At 35.9% G+C, this 21,253-nt stretch overlaps 1 protein-coding gene across 1 annotated transcript in view; it reads right to left on the reverse strand.

Annotated features, from left to right (window-relative positions):
• Positions 1 to 932: 932 nt before the first annotated feature.
• cdc73 (cell division cycle 73, Paf1/RNA polymerase II complex component, homolog) overlaps positions 933 to 21,253 on the reverse strand; it is a 41,602-nt gene continuing 21,281 nt past the window's right edge. Inside the window, exons 11-17 of the mRNA XM_079875858.1 lie at positions 11,330 to 11,387; positions 10,515 to 10,550; positions 10,121 to 10,208; positions 8,536 to 8,697; positions 7,371 to 7,471; positions 6,743 to 6,884; positions 933 to 2,835 (exon numbers count right to left, since the gene is read on the reverse strand). Of these exons, the coding sequence (XP_079731984.1) occupies positions 2,799 to 2,835; positions 6,743 to 6,884; positions 7,371 to 7,471; positions 8,536 to 8,697; positions 10,121 to 10,208; positions 10,515 to 10,550; positions 11,330 to 11,387 (624 nt within the window). The 3' untranslated portion in view covers positions 933 to 2,798. The remainder of the gene's footprint in view (positions 2,836 to 6,742; positions 6,885 to 7,370; positions 7,472 to 8,535; positions 8,698 to 10,120; positions 10,209 to 10,514; positions 10,551 to 11,329; positions 11,388 to 21,253) is intronic.

Consider the following 21,253-nt stretch of genomic DNA (forward strand, 5'->3'; position numbering starts at 1 on the left):
TTCTGCCCATTTCGCGGCGCTGTTTCTCGGCAGCCTCAGAGGGTGCTTTAAATTGGACATTATCCCATTATACTAGAGCTACTGCTCTAACGAAATCCAAATTTTAAGCATTTTTTACTGTGGAATAATTTTTTTATGAAGCTTTGAACTTGGCACTTTACACAATGCACAAAGAGCCGCCTAATGCATTTTCTGCCCATTTCGCGGCGCTGTTTCTCGGCAGCCTCAGAGGGTGGGCAGAAAATGCATTAGGCGGCTCTTTCTGCATTGTGTAAAGTGCCAAGTTCAAAGCTTCATAACAAAATAATTCCACAGTAAAAAATGCTTAAAATTTGGATTTCGTTAGAGTAGTAGCTCTACTATAATGGGATAATGTCCAATTTAACGCACCCTGACAGCATGAGAACTGACTGCGCATTCGCAAACCTACGTAAACTACGTTCTATCACAGCCCGTCTTCCTATTAGACATTCTCTGGTTCTATGGACCAAAGAGGCACTGCTAACCTCTGCCTCAATGGCCATGGCCTTGCATTTCCTGCATGAAACAATGGTTTTAGGAGCAAACAATGGCAAAATGAGTATATTATATGTGTATTCCTGAAAATTTTTGTTACAAAAATTTATATTTGGAATAAAATAAATGCAATTAATAATGTGGTGAATTAATAAAGTTCTTGGAATTAATAAATGTAATGTCAACATTTCCTTTGGTGAGGCACTCCCTACCCTGACCGCACGTCCCTGGGCTACGGGCATGCACGAACATGTCCTTAAAACAACCCTTAACGTTCGTTTTCAAAACTACGTGTCAAAATGTACAATATTCAATGACACACATATGGAATCCCACAGTGCAACATTCTCAACTTGAAAGACCAGACTTCGATAATCATCTCTCTTCCATTTAACTTTTTTTTTTTTTTTTTTTTTACAGCCTTAGTCTGCTATTTTAATCCATGCATACGTTGCTCTTCACTACATAAGCGTAATATTTCTTCTTCTGATGACGACCACTGCAATGCCAACAAACAGACATAAATAAACCCTGTCAGTGGACCAGCAAACACAAAATGGCTGTCCGCTTGATTTAATGAAACTGCCAGCAGCTGAACTAACTAAACTGGTTAATAAGAAGAGGATGCTCACATCTGGCCATGTAGGACCACGTTTGCAAAACTTGATCTATGTGAATCACATCATTATTGAATGGTGTTTGCAAAACAGAAGCCCTAGTCACAAATGATTAGATGCAAAAAGCTATATTAAAATGAGAAATTACAAAAATATAAATTAAATGCGTTTCTCAATATTTTAGAGACGTATGGCAAATCACCATGAAGCAGTTTGAGATGTAGGTATGGGAGCTTGTTTCCACCACAGAATGAAAAGGGTCATTTTTATATCATGATTCTGATTTTTTTCTTGCAATTGAAATTTTATATCTCGCAATTCTGACTTTATTTCTTGCAATTGTGAGTTTAAACCCCAGTTCTGACTTATTTTCATAATCAACTGTAACTGTGACCTCACATTGAGAACAAACTACCTTTTGTACTTCTAAAACGAAAATTGAAATGTCTGACTAGTAATTAATATTGTTTGTATATTGTAACGCCACATCTACATCTGACATGACCGTTGTCGGACTTTGAGGCCGTTTCTTCAAATCCATTTCTACTGTTGTCATAAGTAGCGTTTCGCAAGTGCGTAGAATATGTTAGAAAGAGTTAACTGTTGGTGATTTGTCACATCCAGTGTAGAGACAGTGTAAGCCTTCCAGTTTGCAAACTAATTACAGGCTCTAATGAAACAAAGAGGAAAGACATGCATCACCACTTGTTTAAACTTTTTAATATTATTTAATAATAATCCACATTCAACAGAAATGTTTAAAAACAAACATTACTTTTAAATGCATTTATACAAAACCAACCAACAATCAAAAAGAAAAAAAAAAAGAAAAGAAAAGAAAAAGTGTACCCTTGTAGATAACTGACTTTGCCTTATGGAAGCAACTGAATTTTCCATTTCAAAAATAGCAATTAGACGCAAGCAGTACTTGGGTTTCAGGGTAAAACTTTCCCAAATTTTCCAATATACTGCAGAATAACAGAGCATATTAACCATGAACAATCTGAAGTACAGATTTTATGTAACCGTAGCATCCTGGATATTTATTTTTCAATAATTCTACTTTGATTATTATTTGTGGTCTTGTTGGTTTTGAACAAGGGCATCTCACGCTAAACCACAAGGCCTTCTTCTAGTCTGACTTAAATTTACCATTTGCATTTGTGCAGTGAACTTCAATGCACTACTCTACGCTTCATAGAACAGAAGGCAGAAAAAGGACAAAAAAGAAAGGAACAAAGTGAATCGGTTATTACAAGAGCTTTTAGACGTAGCAGTCATTTTATTCATATCAGCGAGTCACCATTTTTAATGGTTCTCCATTATCCAGCTCATGTTTTTACAAAAAAAAGAGAGAGAAAAAAAAGCATCAAATATCTCCTTTTGAATCTGCCTTGATTACCAACAGCTTTACAATTGAAAAATACAAATCTACTGAGAAAACATGACAAGGACCAACCCAAACATCCAAATTTCCTCTTGCTCACCCTGACCTGTTCATCTCCAGGTGGAGGAAGAGACTAGAAATCAAACTGGTGCCAGCAGAAGGTGAAGCAGATGGAAATCCAAAGTGCTTTCAGGGGGGGCTGAGAGGAACGGGGGTCTAGTAGTCCATCTTGACAGGTCTCTGGAGGGAGGGAAGATCTCGAAGAGCAGACAGCAGGCTCAGAACCTCAGATGGGCCTTGTGTTTGACCAGGTATCTGGGAGGGAAAATATAGGGATAATCAGCTACAGAATTCTATTGAAATTATTATTTGAGCTGGACAATATGAAGTTTCATTTCTCAAGCATTAAATTAGCCAATTATCTGAAACAGATTCAAACACTTCTCATTCTCACAACAAGAAACTTCAAGAGACACCATGTAACATGTTTACATACACCAAAACCCAGAAACTCGATTACCGGTATTTGTCAAGAGGAACAGAAATATGATCGATAAGATTATTTCTTTAAATATAAGTAATTTACAGTACTGTTCAAAAGTTTGTGATCAGTAAGATCAAGACTTATTCTGCAAGGACACTAAAAGACATTTATAATGTTACAAAAACTTTCTATAAAAAAATGATTTGAAGAAAAGTATCACGGTTTTCACAAAAATAGTAAGCAGCACTATCATAATCAATATTGATTATAATAAGAAATGTTTCTTGAGCAGAAAATCAGCATGTTAGAATGATTTCTGAAGGATCATGTGACACTGAAGACTGGAGTAATGATACTGGAAATTCAACTTCACTACCGCAGGAATTTTAAAGAGGTTATGAATTGAGAAATCAAATTTTCCTTGTTCTTTTGGCATATTAAGAGGTTATTGTACAATAGAAATATCCTGCAAGTTTCAAAACTCAAAAGTTTCAGAACGTGGTCAAAATTAGCAGATTGCCATGAAAATGTAGTAATCTCATCATAAAAGCATTTCATTAAATGATAGGCTACTTCTATTTTTTTTAACGGTCATCTTTTTACTTTTAGCCCGGGTAAAGCAAAGAACAGCAAAATACTTACCATGAGTAGCAAAACTAACTGATGCGGTCAAAATTAAAAAGAAATGTATTGATAAATACACTGTACAGTTTGTTATATTAGCCTGTGTGTGTGCAAGGGCCTTGCATCTCATCTGCACAATGGATGACACTCGTTGCTGAAGTGGAGAAACTAAGTTCTGTACGACCTGCGGGACTTTTTATATAAAGATTTAAATGCTAAAGTAAAAAAAATCACGAGTCAGCTGCTTTTGTCAATTGTAAGTTTTAATGGTAACACTTTAACTAATGTTAACTAATGAACCTCATTGTAATGTATTAACTAACAAAGAGCAATACCTTTGTAAAGGTGATGATACACAGGGCAACTTTTGGTCCCACTTTATATTAAGTGGCGTTAAGTACTATGTACTTGAACACAATAAGTACATTGTACTTATTTTTTGATGTATGTTGTATTGTAAAACACTTTTGCTGCTATTGAGGTGTGATACGGGTAAGGTTAGGGACAGGTGTGGTGGATTGGGTAGGTTTAAGGTGTAAGGGAAGGGTCAACTGTGTAATTACAAATGTAATTGCATAAATTAATTACAGCTGTAATTACATGCAGGAATTTTTAAAATGTAAGTACAATGTAAAAACATGTAGTTACACAATAAGTACATTGTATCAAATGATTAATTTCAATGTAAGTACATAGTACTTAAAGCCACTTGATATAAAGTGGGACCCAACTTTTTGAGCAATGTTGCCGTCAACGGGCAACCAGATGAGACACAGGGCCCACGACCGATCTAAATTATCCAGATAGAAATCTGTTGCCCATTTTCAATGGGAAAGTGCCCAAGCAACAGTCGCTCTGCAAGATTGCCCAGCAACATTGCTCAAAAAGTTGCCCTGTGTATCATCACCGTAACAGTATTTATTAATCTTTGTTAATGTTAGTTAATAAAAATAAAGCTGTTCATTGTTTGTTCATGTTAGTTCACAGTGGGTTAACTAATGTTAACAAATACAACCTTTGATTTTAACAATGTATTAGTAAATGTTGAAACTAATATTAACTAAGATTAATAAATGCTGTAGAAGTATTGTTCATTCTTAGTTCATGTTAACTAATGAACTTGTTGTAAAGTGTTACCGTTTTAATTTAATGTTTGTGATTTTAACATAAGGAAATGTTTAAATGTTTTTGCCACTTGCTTGAGCACATTAATATATAAATATATATAGAAGTAATGGATTGAATAAAATGTTTACATTTAGTGTTTAAAATGTGAAGTCTATGAAAGACTGTATAACTGCAGAGTGTACAAAGAGAATTGCAATAAAAAATTCAAATAAAATAAACTCTTAAACTTTTTTTTAAGAGAAAATAAACAATAGCGACGCCTCTGATTACAAGGCATTTTGAAGTGCAGAAAAACACTTTAAATTCTTCATAACATTATAGAATCATTGATGAACTTCATTTTAATGGAAGTTCCAGTCAGATCACATTAGTAAGACTGTTCGTTTGTTTGCTTGCTTCATTTTACTGCCGATTATTTTTATTTTTTTAACCAAGATGCAGGCTTTTCAGAGACTGAACATTAGAACATTATTAAACAATTAAAAATACAGTTCATGAACCCTTTAATATTGAAAACTGTTATTTTAAATTGAAATACAGGTTTTATAATACTATTGTTTCTACTGTATTTTGATCAAATAAAAGCAGCCTTGGCAAAAAAAATCATACCAACCCTCAACGTCTGAACAGTGGTATACATAAAAAAAAGTCTGTGTTTTTATTAATTCATTGTTTTGTCAGAATTCATTTATGTCCTCACAACACATACATGTTTTTGTGTGTTTTTGGCAGACATGTGAAGGCCTTAGACATTCATCACTCCACACTAGGGATGCACGATATATCACTCACCATATCGGTATCGACCGATATATGTTCATTTTTAATGTTATCGTTATCGGCCTGATAATAAATATTTGGCTGATATATAAAAGCTGACAAATGATGGATTATTTCCTTCATCTGAGTCACTTTAGATGCACACCGTTCGAAAAAGGAAAATACAGTTAAGTACAACAAGTGCTTCAAGTCTGTCATATGGCTAAATAAAATTATAATGAGAACATTATAATTGTGTGCTTGGCACTTTGCTTTTAATGGTGAGACTTTTGTTTTTGCAATCAGGCTCTCAAAAATTATGTAAAAATTAGGATTTAGATTTATCGGCCAATAATTCGGTTATCGGCTTTCAAATATAAAAAAATGATCGGTATCGGTCAATTTTCATATCGGTGCATCCCTACTCCAACACACAACTTCCCATATTCTTAGAATCACAATGAAACATGTTGATGCTCCAAAGCTGCATCTTGGAAAATCTGCTGAGAAATATAATAAAAAATGAATCTCTACCACAGTGAAGCATGGAGAAAGAGACTGTGTCATTGTGTGAGGAGCTGCTTCACTGTGAAAAGTCATTTAATGCTTTGGAGTACAGGAGAATATTGCAGAATGGCTTGCTTCCCACAAGCTATTTTCTAAAGAGGAATGATCAGATGATATTTCTCAAGACAATGCTCCAGCCCAAATTGCAAAGACAACCAAGTGGCAGCTTGAGCACAAGTCCATCAAGCTCATGTTTTGGCCTGGTCAGAGTCCAGATTTAAACACTATAGTGAACATTTGGTCCGACATTAAACTTAAACAAACTTGGAGACGTTTTTTCAAATTCTCATGAACTGTTTTGAAGCCATCAACATTGAGTGGAACAACTCATTCTTCGTTCTGAAAGTTTACCCACACATCTTAAACATTTAAAGAAAACAAAGGGGAAGGCTATTTCATGCTCAGCTGATTTATCTTCAGTATTTTTGCAATTTTTGCCAATTTCCCGACCAGAGTTTTGTGATTAAAATGGTCAAGACCATTAAAAGACCACTAAATATTTGACCATTTTTGTCTTGGCCCATTTTTTTGACCATGAGCGTATGTAACAAAAACACTGACACATGTTGGTAGTGCATGTGACAACAGTACACTGTCAGAAGCCATTCCTCTCCAGTGTGTGCTATGTTAAATGTAGGTGAAAGGAGTTGCAATCCTGACCTGTCCAGTGTTTCCCAAAAGCGGAGGAAGACGGGCCGGTCCAAGTGTCGTTTGTGGTGGCTCAGCTCCAGCACGGTCACGTCCCACTTCTGTACGTTCGGGTCCGTTCGTGCCTCATCGTACTTCAGGTGAAAGGCTCGGACTAAAACAATAGCATGACATAAAACACTCTTTCTAGGTACATAACCAATGTGGTGTATTGTACAGGGTTTGCGCTGTCATGAACACTAGTTTCAAGGACTTTCTAAAGCACCATTTATATATAAAGCACAATAGGACAAAAGTTGGAGAGAGAGAGAGAGATTATATCTATAAAATTATCTACAGTACTGTGCAAAAGTCTTATGCACATCAGTACTTTCAGTTATTTATATCTTTTGCTGTAGTATGTCAGTAGGAAATATCAGTTTACATTATCTCCCCATCGTTCTGGCTTTGGCTGCGCATAAAGGCCAAGTTTTGTAATAGCACCATGCTACTCTAACCAAATTCAGTTCTTGTTTAATTCAAGCACTTTGAAGGACCTATATTCGTTTTCACAGACTTTCCAATCCTTGCGTCCATGTGTGTGAAATTCAAGTAACCCTCATTGTAAATAATGTGTTGCGTTTCCCCAGACCAATCTCACTTTTGGCAAATATATCCACAGGAGATCCATCAGGCAGCAGCCATGGCCAGCCCTTAAACTGCCAGGCAGGACCCTGGACGAAGACAGCCACTACACGATCCCTGAGAACAAACAACAACGTCTCTCAAATCAATTCATAAATCCCAAGATCAATCTTTCAGTTGATGCATTAACAAAATTTTTAGCGTGCCTTCCATCCAATAAATCGCAATAAGCTCTATATTTTGATACTTTATATATGAATAGGAATTGTGATAATAATCAATTTTATCATGAAATTCAAACAATAAATGTCGTTTTGCTAAATATATGCACTATTACAGTCATTTTTTATTTAACCTGTTAGTGACATCTGATTTAATTTGTTTGAGTAAATCTGTCATAAAAACAAGTTATTAGAGCCTCTCTATAACAAGTTAGTTTAAATGTTTAGATTTAAATAAACTAGAGTAGAAACAATTATGCGTGTCTCTGTGTGTGTGTCTCTGTGTGTGTGTGTGTGTGTGTGTCTCTGTGTGTGTGTGTGTGTGTGTGTGTGTGTCTCTGTGTGTGTGTGTGTGTGTGTCTCTGTGTGTGTGTGTGTGTGTGTGTGTGTGTGTGTGTGTGTGTGTGTGTGTGTGTGTGTGTGTGTGTGTGTGTGTGTGTGTGTGTGTGTGTGTGTGTGTGTGTGTGTGTGTGTGTGTGTGTGTGTGTGTGTGTGTGTGTATATATATATATATATATATATATATATATATATATATATATATATATATAGATATATATATATATATATATATATATATATATATATTAAATTTGATTATTAGATTATAAAATAATTTTTTTTTTTTTTGGCTAAATTAACTTTATTTCTGTGTTTCAGCAAAAAACAAAAAAAAACAAAGTGGTGCATCAGTACTCATGTAGAAACCAGAGTTGGGTGAGTTACTCTAAAACGTATTTAGCTCAATTACATCAGAAGTAACTAATTAAATTACAGAAAAATGAAGAGTAATCCCTCGCTTTACTTTTTCGAGAAAGTAATTAGTTACACCCAACACTTGTAGGAACGCCTCTATTATCAACAATGGCCAAAAATTAACCTATAGGTAAATCCTGTTGTTGTAACAGAGCTCCTAAAATTATAAGCTCTGCTTCTAGATATTGCGAAAGACAGGCTCACCAGTCCTGTGGGGCCAGTTTGAGCGGCTGGTCGATCACTCTGTAGGGTACAGTGACACTGAGCGTGGCACCGCCTGGCTGAACCTGATCTTTACGTCTCTGCAGAAGAACCTCGTTGTCCCTCTGGATGCCCTGCTTCTTCTTATCCTCGGATGTGAGAAATCTGTTGAGTAAAACAATTCCAACAGTGATATAAAATGCATTTGACCAATTTACATTTGCAACTGTAGTATCTGAACAAATGTCAATTGAACGAACAGTGCGGACATTGTCTAGATCACAATTGCATTAGGGCTCAAGACTACCATTAGAGAGCAGTAGCATCAGTGCCACTTAGTTCTACAGATGGTCAGAGGAATTTTAAATCATAAAACTATTTTAAATCATAAAATAACTATTGTTTTGCATTTTTAAGTGCAATACTTAATAATATTGCATGTTTATTTATTGGTAAAGCACTGAGCTTAAGTTAAAATTCAGATAAAATAAACTTTTATCAACAATAGTAACAAATTACATTAATGTAAAAACATTCAACTTTGTCACAATAGCATGGTTCCGGTTAAGGCCGGGACACACCAAGCCGACAGTTGAATCGGCGTCGGGGCCGTCGGTGAGAGTAGGAACTGGTTTGATGTTCAGTTCAGCAAACGAGTTCTTAGTGCATGAGAATTAAAGTGAAAGTGATGAAAGTGATAAAAGAGCAAGTCAGTCAAGATGGCACAGACAGAAGGCTGATCTAGCTAATGTCATGCTATCCTACCCAAGCATTCCAAAACATGAATATTTTCATAACATGAGCCGCTTAAAATGAAGAAAGATGTCATTGTTGATCATTGTAGCCAATCACAGACATATATGTTGAGCGCGTCAACACAATGACCAATCAAAGGTGTTTAAGAATCCATTCAACAGCACTCAAAAAGCTAGAGAGAAATACTGGTATTGGTACCGAAGTCAGAACATTTTGACAAGCTTTTGAATGACTTGTATAGACTCTATTGATACCTGCTGATATAGAGTTAATTCCTTACACGCACTTTGCAGTCGGCTATAGTCTGCTAGTTCTTTGAAGTTCGGCTTATATTTATATATATCTGAGGTCTATGGTTTACAACAGAATTCTGCGCTGAATTTGAATGCTTATAACCGTAAATAAAAAGGTAACCGTAATTACGAGATGGCAACCTGTGACATTCTACCCGTAGCTGTTCATGTCCTCACTCAGATTTATGCATTTTTTAGATCAACATGATCAATGCTGAAATGAATCTGCAGCAGACAGGTGGTACAAGAGTAAGCTCTGTAAGTTGTTTATGTTCACTATTATTGTGATGTTATGTGCTTTGAGACGTGGAAATTTAACAATTGTGACGCTTTGCAAACTCTACTGTTCATGTTTTGAAGGAGGCATGGCTTTGGAGACACTCTGAAGGAAGGGTGGGATCTCATGCTTTCAAAGCTAGCTTGCCACTGTTAGCCGCTCTGAAAATTGCCAACCCTACCTTTAATTTAACAGCCTTAATTTAGCTTTTTAATGTCAACCTAACTTTCCTATGAATCAAGCACATCTAATCAGCACTTACTTGAGGTCCTGCAAGAGATCCTTGGCATTGAGCATTGTGATTAAAGATGTTGTAGCAGCAGGGATGATGATAATGGGAGTTCTAGAACCTGGAAAAAACAAACAAATCCACTAACTGAATTTTTTGTAAAACAAACTAGCTCTCTGCAAAGATCCTATGAGAAGTCAATAAAATATTTTAGAGCAAAGTTAGAAAGACGTATAATTTTCATAAGCTTTCCATGTCTGAAATAAATATTTTTAATCTTGAGAACTGTCACCATGTCTTAATTTTTTTTTTTTTTGACTACATAAAAGGTGTAAAACCCCATAATTTGATAAAGAAAAAATTATAAAAGCATGCTTTGTTCAAAATAGCATATTTCCTTTCCTCATCCACATTGTTAAAGACGTACCTTTCTTTTGATTGGGAGGGGGTCTTGCTTGAGAGACTAAAGTAAAGAAAAGAAAAAAAACACATGGACAATTTTTTATTCTAGCCAGAAAATGTGAAATCATTCATGCACATGCTACAACTACGCACATTTGTAACATGAGATAAACAGTAACAGGTTCAACATTTCAATTGTGCATCTAAAATGTGTGTGAAAATTGTGAAATTGTGTGCTGTGTGTTCCCATCTCAAGTTCAAAAGAGCGAATCGATCCTTTAATCTTTATCCTTGTGCAACAGAACACACCTCACATATCAGATTATGGAGTAAATCATTTCTGGCATCTTTCAGCGAATTAGTACTTTAGTTGGATGATTAGATGGATGTTCTGTTGTTTTAAAGGAATAGTTCACTCAAAAATGAAAATTCTGTTTCCGGAATCTTTATAATGGTTTATACAAATTTAAATAGATATTTTTCTAACAAAAACCCATAACTTCCCCTCACAATACATTTATTAAATCACTCACTGGAGTCATATGGATTATTTTTATGATAGATGGATGTGCTTTTTGGATCTTCAAAAATTCGAGCACTCTTCAATGGCATTACAAAGCTGGGAAGAGCCAGAATATTATTTAATACAACTCAAATTGTGTTCGGTTGAAAGAAGAAAGTCATATACACATAGGATGGCTTGAGGGCGAGTTGGGTTTGGGTTTTAAAAAGTAACAGACAAGTTAAAATAACAACCTCAAATAATATGCTATATATGCAATATTATAGCCATCAAATTACACAAACTATTCCTTAAATCTTAAAGGAGTTCTTCCATACCTGGTCTGGGAACAGGCTGCATGGCTGGTGTTTGGGCCTTTCTAGCAGATGCTCCTTCCTACACACACAAAGAGAGAGAAAAAAAATGCACATGAATGCAATGGTAAGTCAGGTTAATTTAAATTAGTCTAAAGCCAAACAGTAACAAAAAAAATCCTTGAGAATCCGTTTTCATCACTTTGACCCAAAAGATGCACGCTTTATGTATCTCTTCTTGTCATAGTGCAGAAGACTTTAAAAAAAATAACTTTACAAGCAAAGTCAAAGGGTGTAATTTGGGCTTTCTATCTTGTACTGAATATCAGTTCAGTCTAGGGCTGTAACGATATGCGATATGAAACCGAAATCGTGACACTCAGATCCACGAACCTGTGTCGCGGTGTGAGAAGGCAGAATCGCGACACACCCCTTCCAACTTCCCGTCCAGATCCAATGCTACCACATCTTTAAATTACTATTAGTATTATTTGAAGTTAAAGCCACACTAAGTAGAAATTGTGTTTTTGTCAAACAGCGACCCCTAGAGTCGCTGTGGAATACTTGCACTGTCGTAAATATAGTATAACGTTTTTACATGATTGCAGCTAAATCACAAGTAAATAGTCTATAGTCTAGGCCTACTGTATAATTTAATTTGTGTTGTTTTTATTGGAATGTAAACATTACAAAATGCCAGATAACATCAATAAAGTTAAATGTACGTCGCATTATTTCATAACATTGGCCGTTATGATGTCATTAGACATGATTATTGCAATTTATCATAATAGTTTGCAAATTGTGCTCGTTTACACTATTAACAACCTCTACGTTAGGCTTATTTATGTCCTGATTATGTGAGATATTGAAAACTGTTCTCATGATAATCGCAGGAATCAACGTCAACAGCGTCGTCTGATATCCCTCAGGACTACGTGATAAATACACCTCACAACAACTGAGTTCAGCTGCCAAACTAATTCGTAAGGCATAGCTATCTGATTTATCAAAACGATTCCATTTACACCTGGTCACATAAATTTATTTTTGCGAAACGGATTTAAATCCGATCTTCAATTCTCGCGCTATAGCCTATGCAGATTTAATGGAGTGCACGTCACCGAAAGCAACAGATATGAGCTGCATTTTATAGATCATCAGCTAAAATTTCAAAATCAACGAACGCAATAAGAGAGAGCAGTAACAGCCCTAATAAGATCATTTCGTTTCTTTACTTTTAATGATGATGATTGTGTGTTAAGCGTCTGTGGCTTACTTTCACTTTGATTTGCGATAGTTTGCACGTTGGCTTATGAATAGATGCTCATCTGCGGTGATGCGTGTTCCAGTAGCGTCATCATATCTGGATATAACATATAGCCTATAACACGCTCTCACATGTTTTTTTTTTTTTTTTAGCATTTTTGGGAGGAGTACAATTTACATGTGGTTTCAACAACCAGATGCATTTACACTTGTCCAGTTTCGTCTGGAATGCGTCTCAGATCTCCTCCTGAAGTGGTTCGAGGGATCGGATTCAAATCCGTCTCAAATGCGCTTCGGAGGACATTTACACCTGGTCTTTTCACGATCGGATAGCTATCCGATCTGAGAAAACGCATGAAGTGGCCAGGTGTAAACCGGTGTAAACAACCCCCATGACAAAAACATACGCACGAAAGCCGAAAACAAACGCTGGTTGGCCTCTCACGTCCACATTTGACGAAGTGGTGGGGGAAGTGACGTATGCCGTAAAGCAGTTGAATTTTGTAGTTCTTTTTGTGCTCTGGTTACTACCCGAACCCCGAAGTTACATAGTGCCAGTAAAAGCGATACAGACCCCGTCAGGCTATGGCAGACGTGTCATTCAACCTATTGTAAGTCGATGTACCATCACAAGGATCTTGGAAATATATTATGAAGGTTGAAAAGTTACATAGTGTCGCTTTAACATTATAAAATACATAGACCTACACCAAACTAGTTGAGGATAAATTCTTTAAAATTGGGCAATTCCAGCGTTATGGACGTGACATTTGCAGTCAAAACTTGAAATATAAATTCTCAGAAAATGCATTTAATACCAATATATTGAAACGTCTGTTTATATATCCATACTCCCTTAATAAAGGAGTCCAGATTAGATATTTATTAGAAAAATATCAGTCTACACATGCGTTTTAGATTTAATATGAGGGAAATACACAAGCGTTACGGACGTGACAAAAAATCTTTAACTTTTAGGTGGCAAAATATTCTTTAGTAATTCTATGAATTACACTGCACAAACCAAAAGTAATACTACCCACCGGATGAAGGGTTGGCTCTCCACAGAACATAAAATATTTATTTTATTTTATTTTTCGTGTTCACATTTATGAGGAAAAAAACAATGTTACGGACATGACCGCTCTGAAAGCGGCACTAAAAGACTGCTTCAAAACTTTCACAGAGACCTCAAACAGAAAGCACAAAGCCTTTCTTTAAAGTGAATTTCGTTTTGTTTTAATTGTATCTTAATTTTAATCAATGTTTCAAACAATTGCCTGGATTTAATAAATAAGAAGTATAGCTGCTATATAAATATAGCAGACAATAGATAATCATGGCACGGAGGCGCCGACGCGTGAACTGGAGCTCGTCTCATAAATGAACCGAAACTCAGCGTATAAGGTAGCCTATTTGCCTCACAGACAATGGGGTTACCAGGATGTCATGTTTGGGGGGGCATTTGGCTTGTTTGGGGGGGCAACAAACAATTGACAAATTGGTGCAAAACTAAGTTATACTACACAATCTATTTTAGTGCAGATCTTTTTCTAAGCCAGGAACCCAGAGATAGGCACATGACCCCTATTAGACTATAGGGATATCACATAAAAGTTAAACCAGGTCAACATTAATAATAAGATGATGATGATGATGATGATGATATTATTATTATTATTATTATTATTATTATTATTATTATTATTATTATTATTATTATTATTATTATTATTATTATTGACAGATTCATATATATCAGATCACGGTGATTGCCTGATGATGAGTAACAGGTGTTTGCTTGTGAGAAGACATGCTACATGAGTAGCCTAGGCTACCGAGAAGGACGAGAGAGTTTTTTAAACGAATCTGAAGTCACGTTTGTATAAACAAGAGGTAAATTAATTTGTTTCTTCTTCTAAGCTGTCCCAGACGTAGGTGCAACTTTTAGGGCTAAAATGCTTTGTGAATTACTCTTAGTAAAACACATTAGGAGTCTAAAGTTATGAGTGACACGCCCATTATTTTTAGGAGTTTCTCTTAAATTTGCCAGTTAGGAGCTACTTGTAGCCTCATAAGATTCATAAGAAAAGCAATAGGCAAATTTTTTTTATTAACGTTCTGGTTAGGGACTGTTCGTTTTTTTATTTAAGGGCTACCGGAGGAGTTTTGAGATCTATAGTCAAAATAAACTTAGATAAATGTATTTAATTAAATACTACTATTTTTCACAGTCATCTTTTAACTTTAAGACTGGGGTAAAGCAAGGAAAACTACAATTTACCTCAACAAGGCGACAATGAACAACACTCGTCTCATTCGTGGAGGTGGAAAAACAAGTTCTTTGTGACATGCAAGATTTATTGTATTAAAATTTAAATGCAAAAGAATAGGCATGAGAGTCGGCGGTTTTTGTCAATTTTAAGTTTTAATTTAAAATGTTTGCGATTTTATTATTATAAGTAAATGGTTAAATATTTTACCACTTGCTTGAGCAACTTAATATATACATCTATATACAAGTAATGCTTTGAATAATACGTTGTTTAACCCTCTGGGGTCTGAGGGGTTTTCTGGGCCCTGGAGGTGTTCTGACATGCTCTGACATTTGTGCTTTTTTCAGTTATTTATAAACATGTTAATGGCAAAGGTGTAAATTCACTCTATATAGGACAAACAGGGCTACCATAATATGCGAGCAACATGCATGTATATTAGGGGTGTAACGGTACGTGTATTCGTACCGAACCGTTTCGGTACAGGGCTTTCGGTTCGGTGCACGTGTGTACCGAATGACTGAATGCAATATTTTGTGTGCGGAACATAGGTACATTTTCGTGTTTCCACACGAACATATTAAGTGGCGGAAGTCTCCGCGTTCAGCGCAAATCCCGCCCTGCAGCTGATTCTAATGTTTTTTCCTATTAGACATTCTCTGGTTTTACCCGTGTTTTACCCGTCGTCACTGTAACAATGAAATAGACTGCATGGCGAAAAAAAGCTTTTCCGCTTCGTGCGCGCGCGTGTGTGTGTGTGTCGACGACCCGCTGCGCTCTCTGCTCAATGTTCGAGTCCGTGTTTGCGCTGCGCGTTCTGCTCTGTCGTTAACGGCCCAAACACTCCAATCATGTACCGATCACGCACTGGAAAAGCAAAGTCCGCTCAAATAAGGTGAAATTTCTCAGTAGTAACTTAGATTTATGTTTGCTGAGCTGGTATAGTCATGCTGGCAACAATGGTAAAATGACCTGCTCTGATCACATGCTCTGGTAATAATAGCTTTGTACTATAGCTTTGGACTATATTTTATTTTGATAATTATTAAAAAAGTGGAAAAAAAAAAATCTTAAATTGATTATGTTGATTGATTATTGAAAAATAATAATACATTAATATATTTGTTTAATATTATTTTAATATAGGGCTATTTTCTGTTCCTGCACTGTAATCATAGTTATTTATTTATATTTTTCATTATATTTTATTATGTGATATTGGTTTGAGACAGAGTATTTTATTTAGTGGAGAACTTTGCAGCAGTATTTTATTTCTTATTCTTTTTTTATTTTATATCTATTTTATTATATTTTATTAAAAAGTGTTTAAAAAAGTGTAAACAAATTGTTAAAAAAAGTTTATAGTAATAAACAACCTGCAGTTTAATGTTTGCATTTCTTTCCCTTACTGTACCGAAAATAAACCGAACCGTGACTTTAAAACCGAGGTACGTACCGAACCGTGATTTTTGTGTACCGTTACACCCCTAATGTATATGTTTGAATTTTTAAGAGAATAATGTTTATGTTGTCGCTTCGAGTTCTGGCTTCAAAATGATGTGAAAATCATCCTGCCTAATCGTTCACACACAATTTAAATCAATGTATTGTTTTATAAGACAGGTTTTGCTTGGAAAGCCAATATGCGAGGGGGGCGTGAACGAGGAGTGGTTTACACCTGAGAATACAATGTCCCACCCAGTATGCGTAATGACTCTGCATAATGAGCCATTCATTCAGGTGTGACACTTCAGCCACAATAATGAATGCAAGGACAAAAGATATATTTAGAAAAAGACTTATATTGACCATTTAAGATTTTGCTTACATCTATCTTGTAAATATGTTTTGCTATTTTATTAAAAAGGTTACAATTACAACAATAATTACAATTTCAACAATATTTCAAGTGTAAACTCTTTACTCTTTCTTTGTAAAAAAATGATTATAGGCCTACATTTTATCATATGTATTCATTAGTTTGAATATAGCCAACACTGGAACAGCTAACATCTCAGTTGATGACTATTTTTGACAAAAATATTATGTTATATTATGTATTGTTATATACACATACATATATATATATATACATATATATATACGTACGTACGTACGTACGTACGTGTGTGTGTGTGTGTGTGTGTGTGTGTGTGTGTGTGTGTGTGTGTGTGTGTGTGTGTGTGTGTGTGTGTGTGTGTGTGTGTGTGTGTGTGTGTGTGTGTGTGTGTGTGTGTGTGTATATATATATATATATATATATATATATATATATATATATATATATATATATATATACACATATGAGCAGAAACTGCTAAACAAAAGCTTATTTGATGTGGCAGTATATTCTACAGTAAAAACTGTACCCAAATCTAGTCAACAAAATGTTGTCTTTCATATTTCGCCTGACTGTAACGTTGTTTTTATGAAATATTAGGGCATATAAATGTTAATTTGCAGTTTAATACGTTGCTTATACAAATAGCCTACATTTTATTTCAACATATTTCAGTCGATTTTTACTCATCTCAGTATAGCAATACAGTTTGCAGTCTTTTTGCGAGCTGTGGTAAACAGCGCGCATCTCTGCCGTTCGTTCATTCATTCACAAACAGAAACGCGATTCACTTGAGAAGGAAAAAAAAAAAAAAAAAAAAACCTTACTACAGTATTCCTCAGCTCAGTCGGATCCTTGCTCCTCGAAATACCCGCACTTCTGAGGTACATTTTCCACTATTATTATTCCTCACAGCGCTGCGAGACGGTGTAAACAAGTAGGCTACAATGATCTGATTAAACTTGTGTTTTCTCGAGCTGAAATGTGGGCGTTCACAGGTTTGCGTGGATTGCCTCAGTCATTTGCGTTTGAATAGCGCGCGCTCTCCGTGGGCGGAGTCACATTAAAAATAATTAGATGAGATGAGAACAACTGACATCTCGCTCTTTTCTTACAGATTACATGAATTGAGAATATTTGTTTTTTATATAAATTACTTCATTTAAAAGAAGAGAATTCAAGCTTCATGCCTGTGTGTCTGTATGTCTGTTTGACTGAGTATTCGCTGAGTTATTGTTCATTTTCGGACGCGTTTCAGAATGGACTACACTGACAGAGAGAAGGCAGAACTCGCTTCGTGTTTATTTTTCTTTATTTGGCAAAAAGCTCAACACTTTGTTTTTATTGTGAGTATACACAAAAATAATACACATTTAACAGAATCGATTGATGTATGAAACTTGTTTGTAATATCAAAGTCAACAGATCAAAAATAATCTCTTTTGAACTGATAAAAAAAAAGCGAGCCTATCGCGCCGGCACGATTGTCGACCTCAGGGGGTTAAAATGTGTTAAAAAAGGAATACGTCTATTAAAGAGTGTATGTGTGTACAAAGAGAATCACAATGCTGACAACTTTTTTTTTTAATAAAAGTTGCTGATAACTTCTGAATTTGAGATAAAAATAGTGAGTATGTGTTTGTGGTACAGCCGTGGATCAGTTACACACTGCAAACGCAGAACGTAAAAGCACTATAGCGTGTGCTGCTCCTGCACCGCATACGCACTTCACACAGAGATGCCTATGTCTGAAACAGGCGTTAACCTCTGCTTTCTCAACTTACACAGCACACTCCACTGTTGTTACCATATGGCCATTTCAGTAGATTTACTCACTAACATTGTTGTGGAAACACAATAAGCATGGAAACTAAAATATGGTAGTATCATGCTACAGCGCACATTCTATCAGCTGCAGTTCTGGCGCCTCAGTCCCAATACTGTAAAACTCGACGTACATTCACGTCACATGTTAATGCAGCAGTAGAGTTACACTCACAGGACACTGCACTTATTCGCAGTCACACAAGTTCATTATTTGCTTGGGCTTTAAAGCTTTGCTGGGTAAACATTTCATTGGCGTTCTGTTCTGACATGATGCACTTTTTCTGAGCGCGTACGCCCGAAGCGCGCACGCACTGTCAAACAGCACCAAACTGGGTTTTTGTTGGGTCAGACCCATCTTCTAGCGATGGAAAAATATGCACAAAACAAGCCACTTCGAATTTTTGCTGTTTTCATAAATACAAAAGTTGGGTAACCCTCCCCCTAGACTAAAAAAAAGTTTATTCCCCTCAACAAAGAATAAAAAGACATGACCCTCCCCTATTTTCCTCTGGTGGTCCATTCCATAAATACCGAACGGTCCCTTATGAACCTTGATCTGAAGGAGAACACAAGACACCATCTTAGGTCAGAATTAGCGGAAAAAAAATTGCGAAATTTTTGTTTTCTAATTTATCATCAGATGGACAGATCATTTCTCAGGGGAGGCAGAGCTTATCCTAGGGGAGGCACTGCCTCCCCCAGCCTCCCTCTAGACACGTCCCTGCTCACAAACCTGAGAAATATATCTATAGAAAGCTTGAAATGTCTACTTTTAAACAGAAAAATTCTAAACGAAAGAAAACAGACTGCTCTCTGCTTATGTAATCCGTACGAAATGTGCATTTCTCTCTGGCGCATTGACTACTGCGAAGATCGCGAGTCAGCATCGTCAACTTCATCTTTGCAGCCGACACTGACACAGAAAACACTTGTTTATTAATAAACAATTAAAATGTCTCCTTGCTATATTTGACATTTATAATCATTACTTTAGCCGGTTCTTTGTGACAGCTTTTAGGTGCTTTATTGGCATCACCCCCTTACATGTTACATGAACGCATCACCACCGAATCAGCATATGCGCCCCTTTTCGGTTGTTGAAAACGAGGAGTTCAAGTATTGACTTTGTGCGCTCGAGCCCCGTTATGCATTACCAAGCCGGGCGCATTTCTCTCAAAATGTGCTACCAAAACTTCTAGAGAAAACAAAGGCTAAATTGCCGGTTACATCTGCTGTACAGCAGAAACAAACTTTGTTGCATTATTTTCCTGTTATCACTATAAAGCTGCTTCAAAAAAATCAATATTTAAAAAGCGCTATATAAATAGAAGGTGACTTGACTTTAAAAAATAATTTAAAAAAAATTAAATTCAGTGAGCTTTACGATTCAAGAAGGGTATTTAAGTGCCCCTATTATGCTATTTTAAAGTTTCCTAATGTTGTATTACAGAGCACGTCGGAAACAAAAACACCCATTGCCAAAACAAAGTCAGCTGTCCTGAGGCTTCCTACACCGTAAACTAAAGACAATAACGAACAATGACGTCAATTTTACCATATCAATCCGATGATGAAACACTGGAAGCACTGGTTATTCAACCTGAACCTCCATCACAAGGACGACTCGAGCTAGACGTTTCTCAGTAATACACAACTCAGTTTGAGGTACATTATGAGATGTTGCAAATGTAATTCCTCACCATTAGCATTAACAAGTGCTTTTCCATCAACAAACCGATTATTTTACTTGTACTCAATATATTGTGGTGAACACATGGAAACTATCAATAACAATCTAGCGTGAATGACTGATGTGAATGGCTGATGTAACAAATGTTGGTAAAACAAATCTTGCTCCATGATTAATCTTTCCTCAAAGTAGTGAGAACGACAGACAATCTGCATTAATAGAAACAGTTATAGGTAATAGTAGCCCACAAACTGATTAGCACAAGTATTCAAGTAAGACAGTGATAACATGAGTTAGCCAGTTAGCAGGAGACCTACACAATATAAAACTCAAAACTAAGTATTTTGAACACCATCTTTCAAGAGCAAGTGGTTTGCAAATCCTGCATTGATCTCCGAGATTTGTGAAGCAGTCGTCAGTGAAATAAAGGGAACACAGCAAAAGTTTAGGAATATACTGCTGTGGTATTTTGGTAAAGCTTAACTTTAACCACTGATTCTTCACATGCTCGTCCTTGGGCAGTGAAAAAAGAAGAAAGAAAAAAAAAGAAAAAAAAACTGGCTTTACCTTCACATTATAGAGCACAGCGTCTTCTTGACATGATGATATCCAGCATCCACAGGAATTAGCTGCAGGTTTGAGGTTCAAGTTTTCCCTGGTGTCTGCGCGCGCAATAAGTGGGCGGGCAATATGCTGATGTTTCGTCTTGACGTCACAACGAAACGGCTTATGACTCGTTTGAAAAACGATTCATTTAATTGACTCCGAGTCGACTCTTAATTTTGAAAGACAATAACTTTATGTACGGAGTACTTTCAGATTTTCAGATAATTTCATTCACTTAGAGCTGTTACACACTACATGAAATCTTCAGATTTTAAATATAACTATATATTTATATACTATATAAACTATATAACTATATAAATATATGCATTTCTAATTTAAAACAATACCAACTTCAATTTTATTTAATTAAAAAAAATTCTAATAACATAAAACTTTGAAGCTATTTATAAAAAAAAACATTTACGTGCAAAGGCTTC

This window comes from Squalius cephalus (assembly GCF_949319135.1).
Source record: "Squalius cephalus genome assembly, chromosome: 7".
NCBI classification, from domain to species: Eukaryota; Metazoa; Chordata; class Actinopteri; order Cypriniformes; family Leuciscidae; genus Squalius; species Squalius cephalus.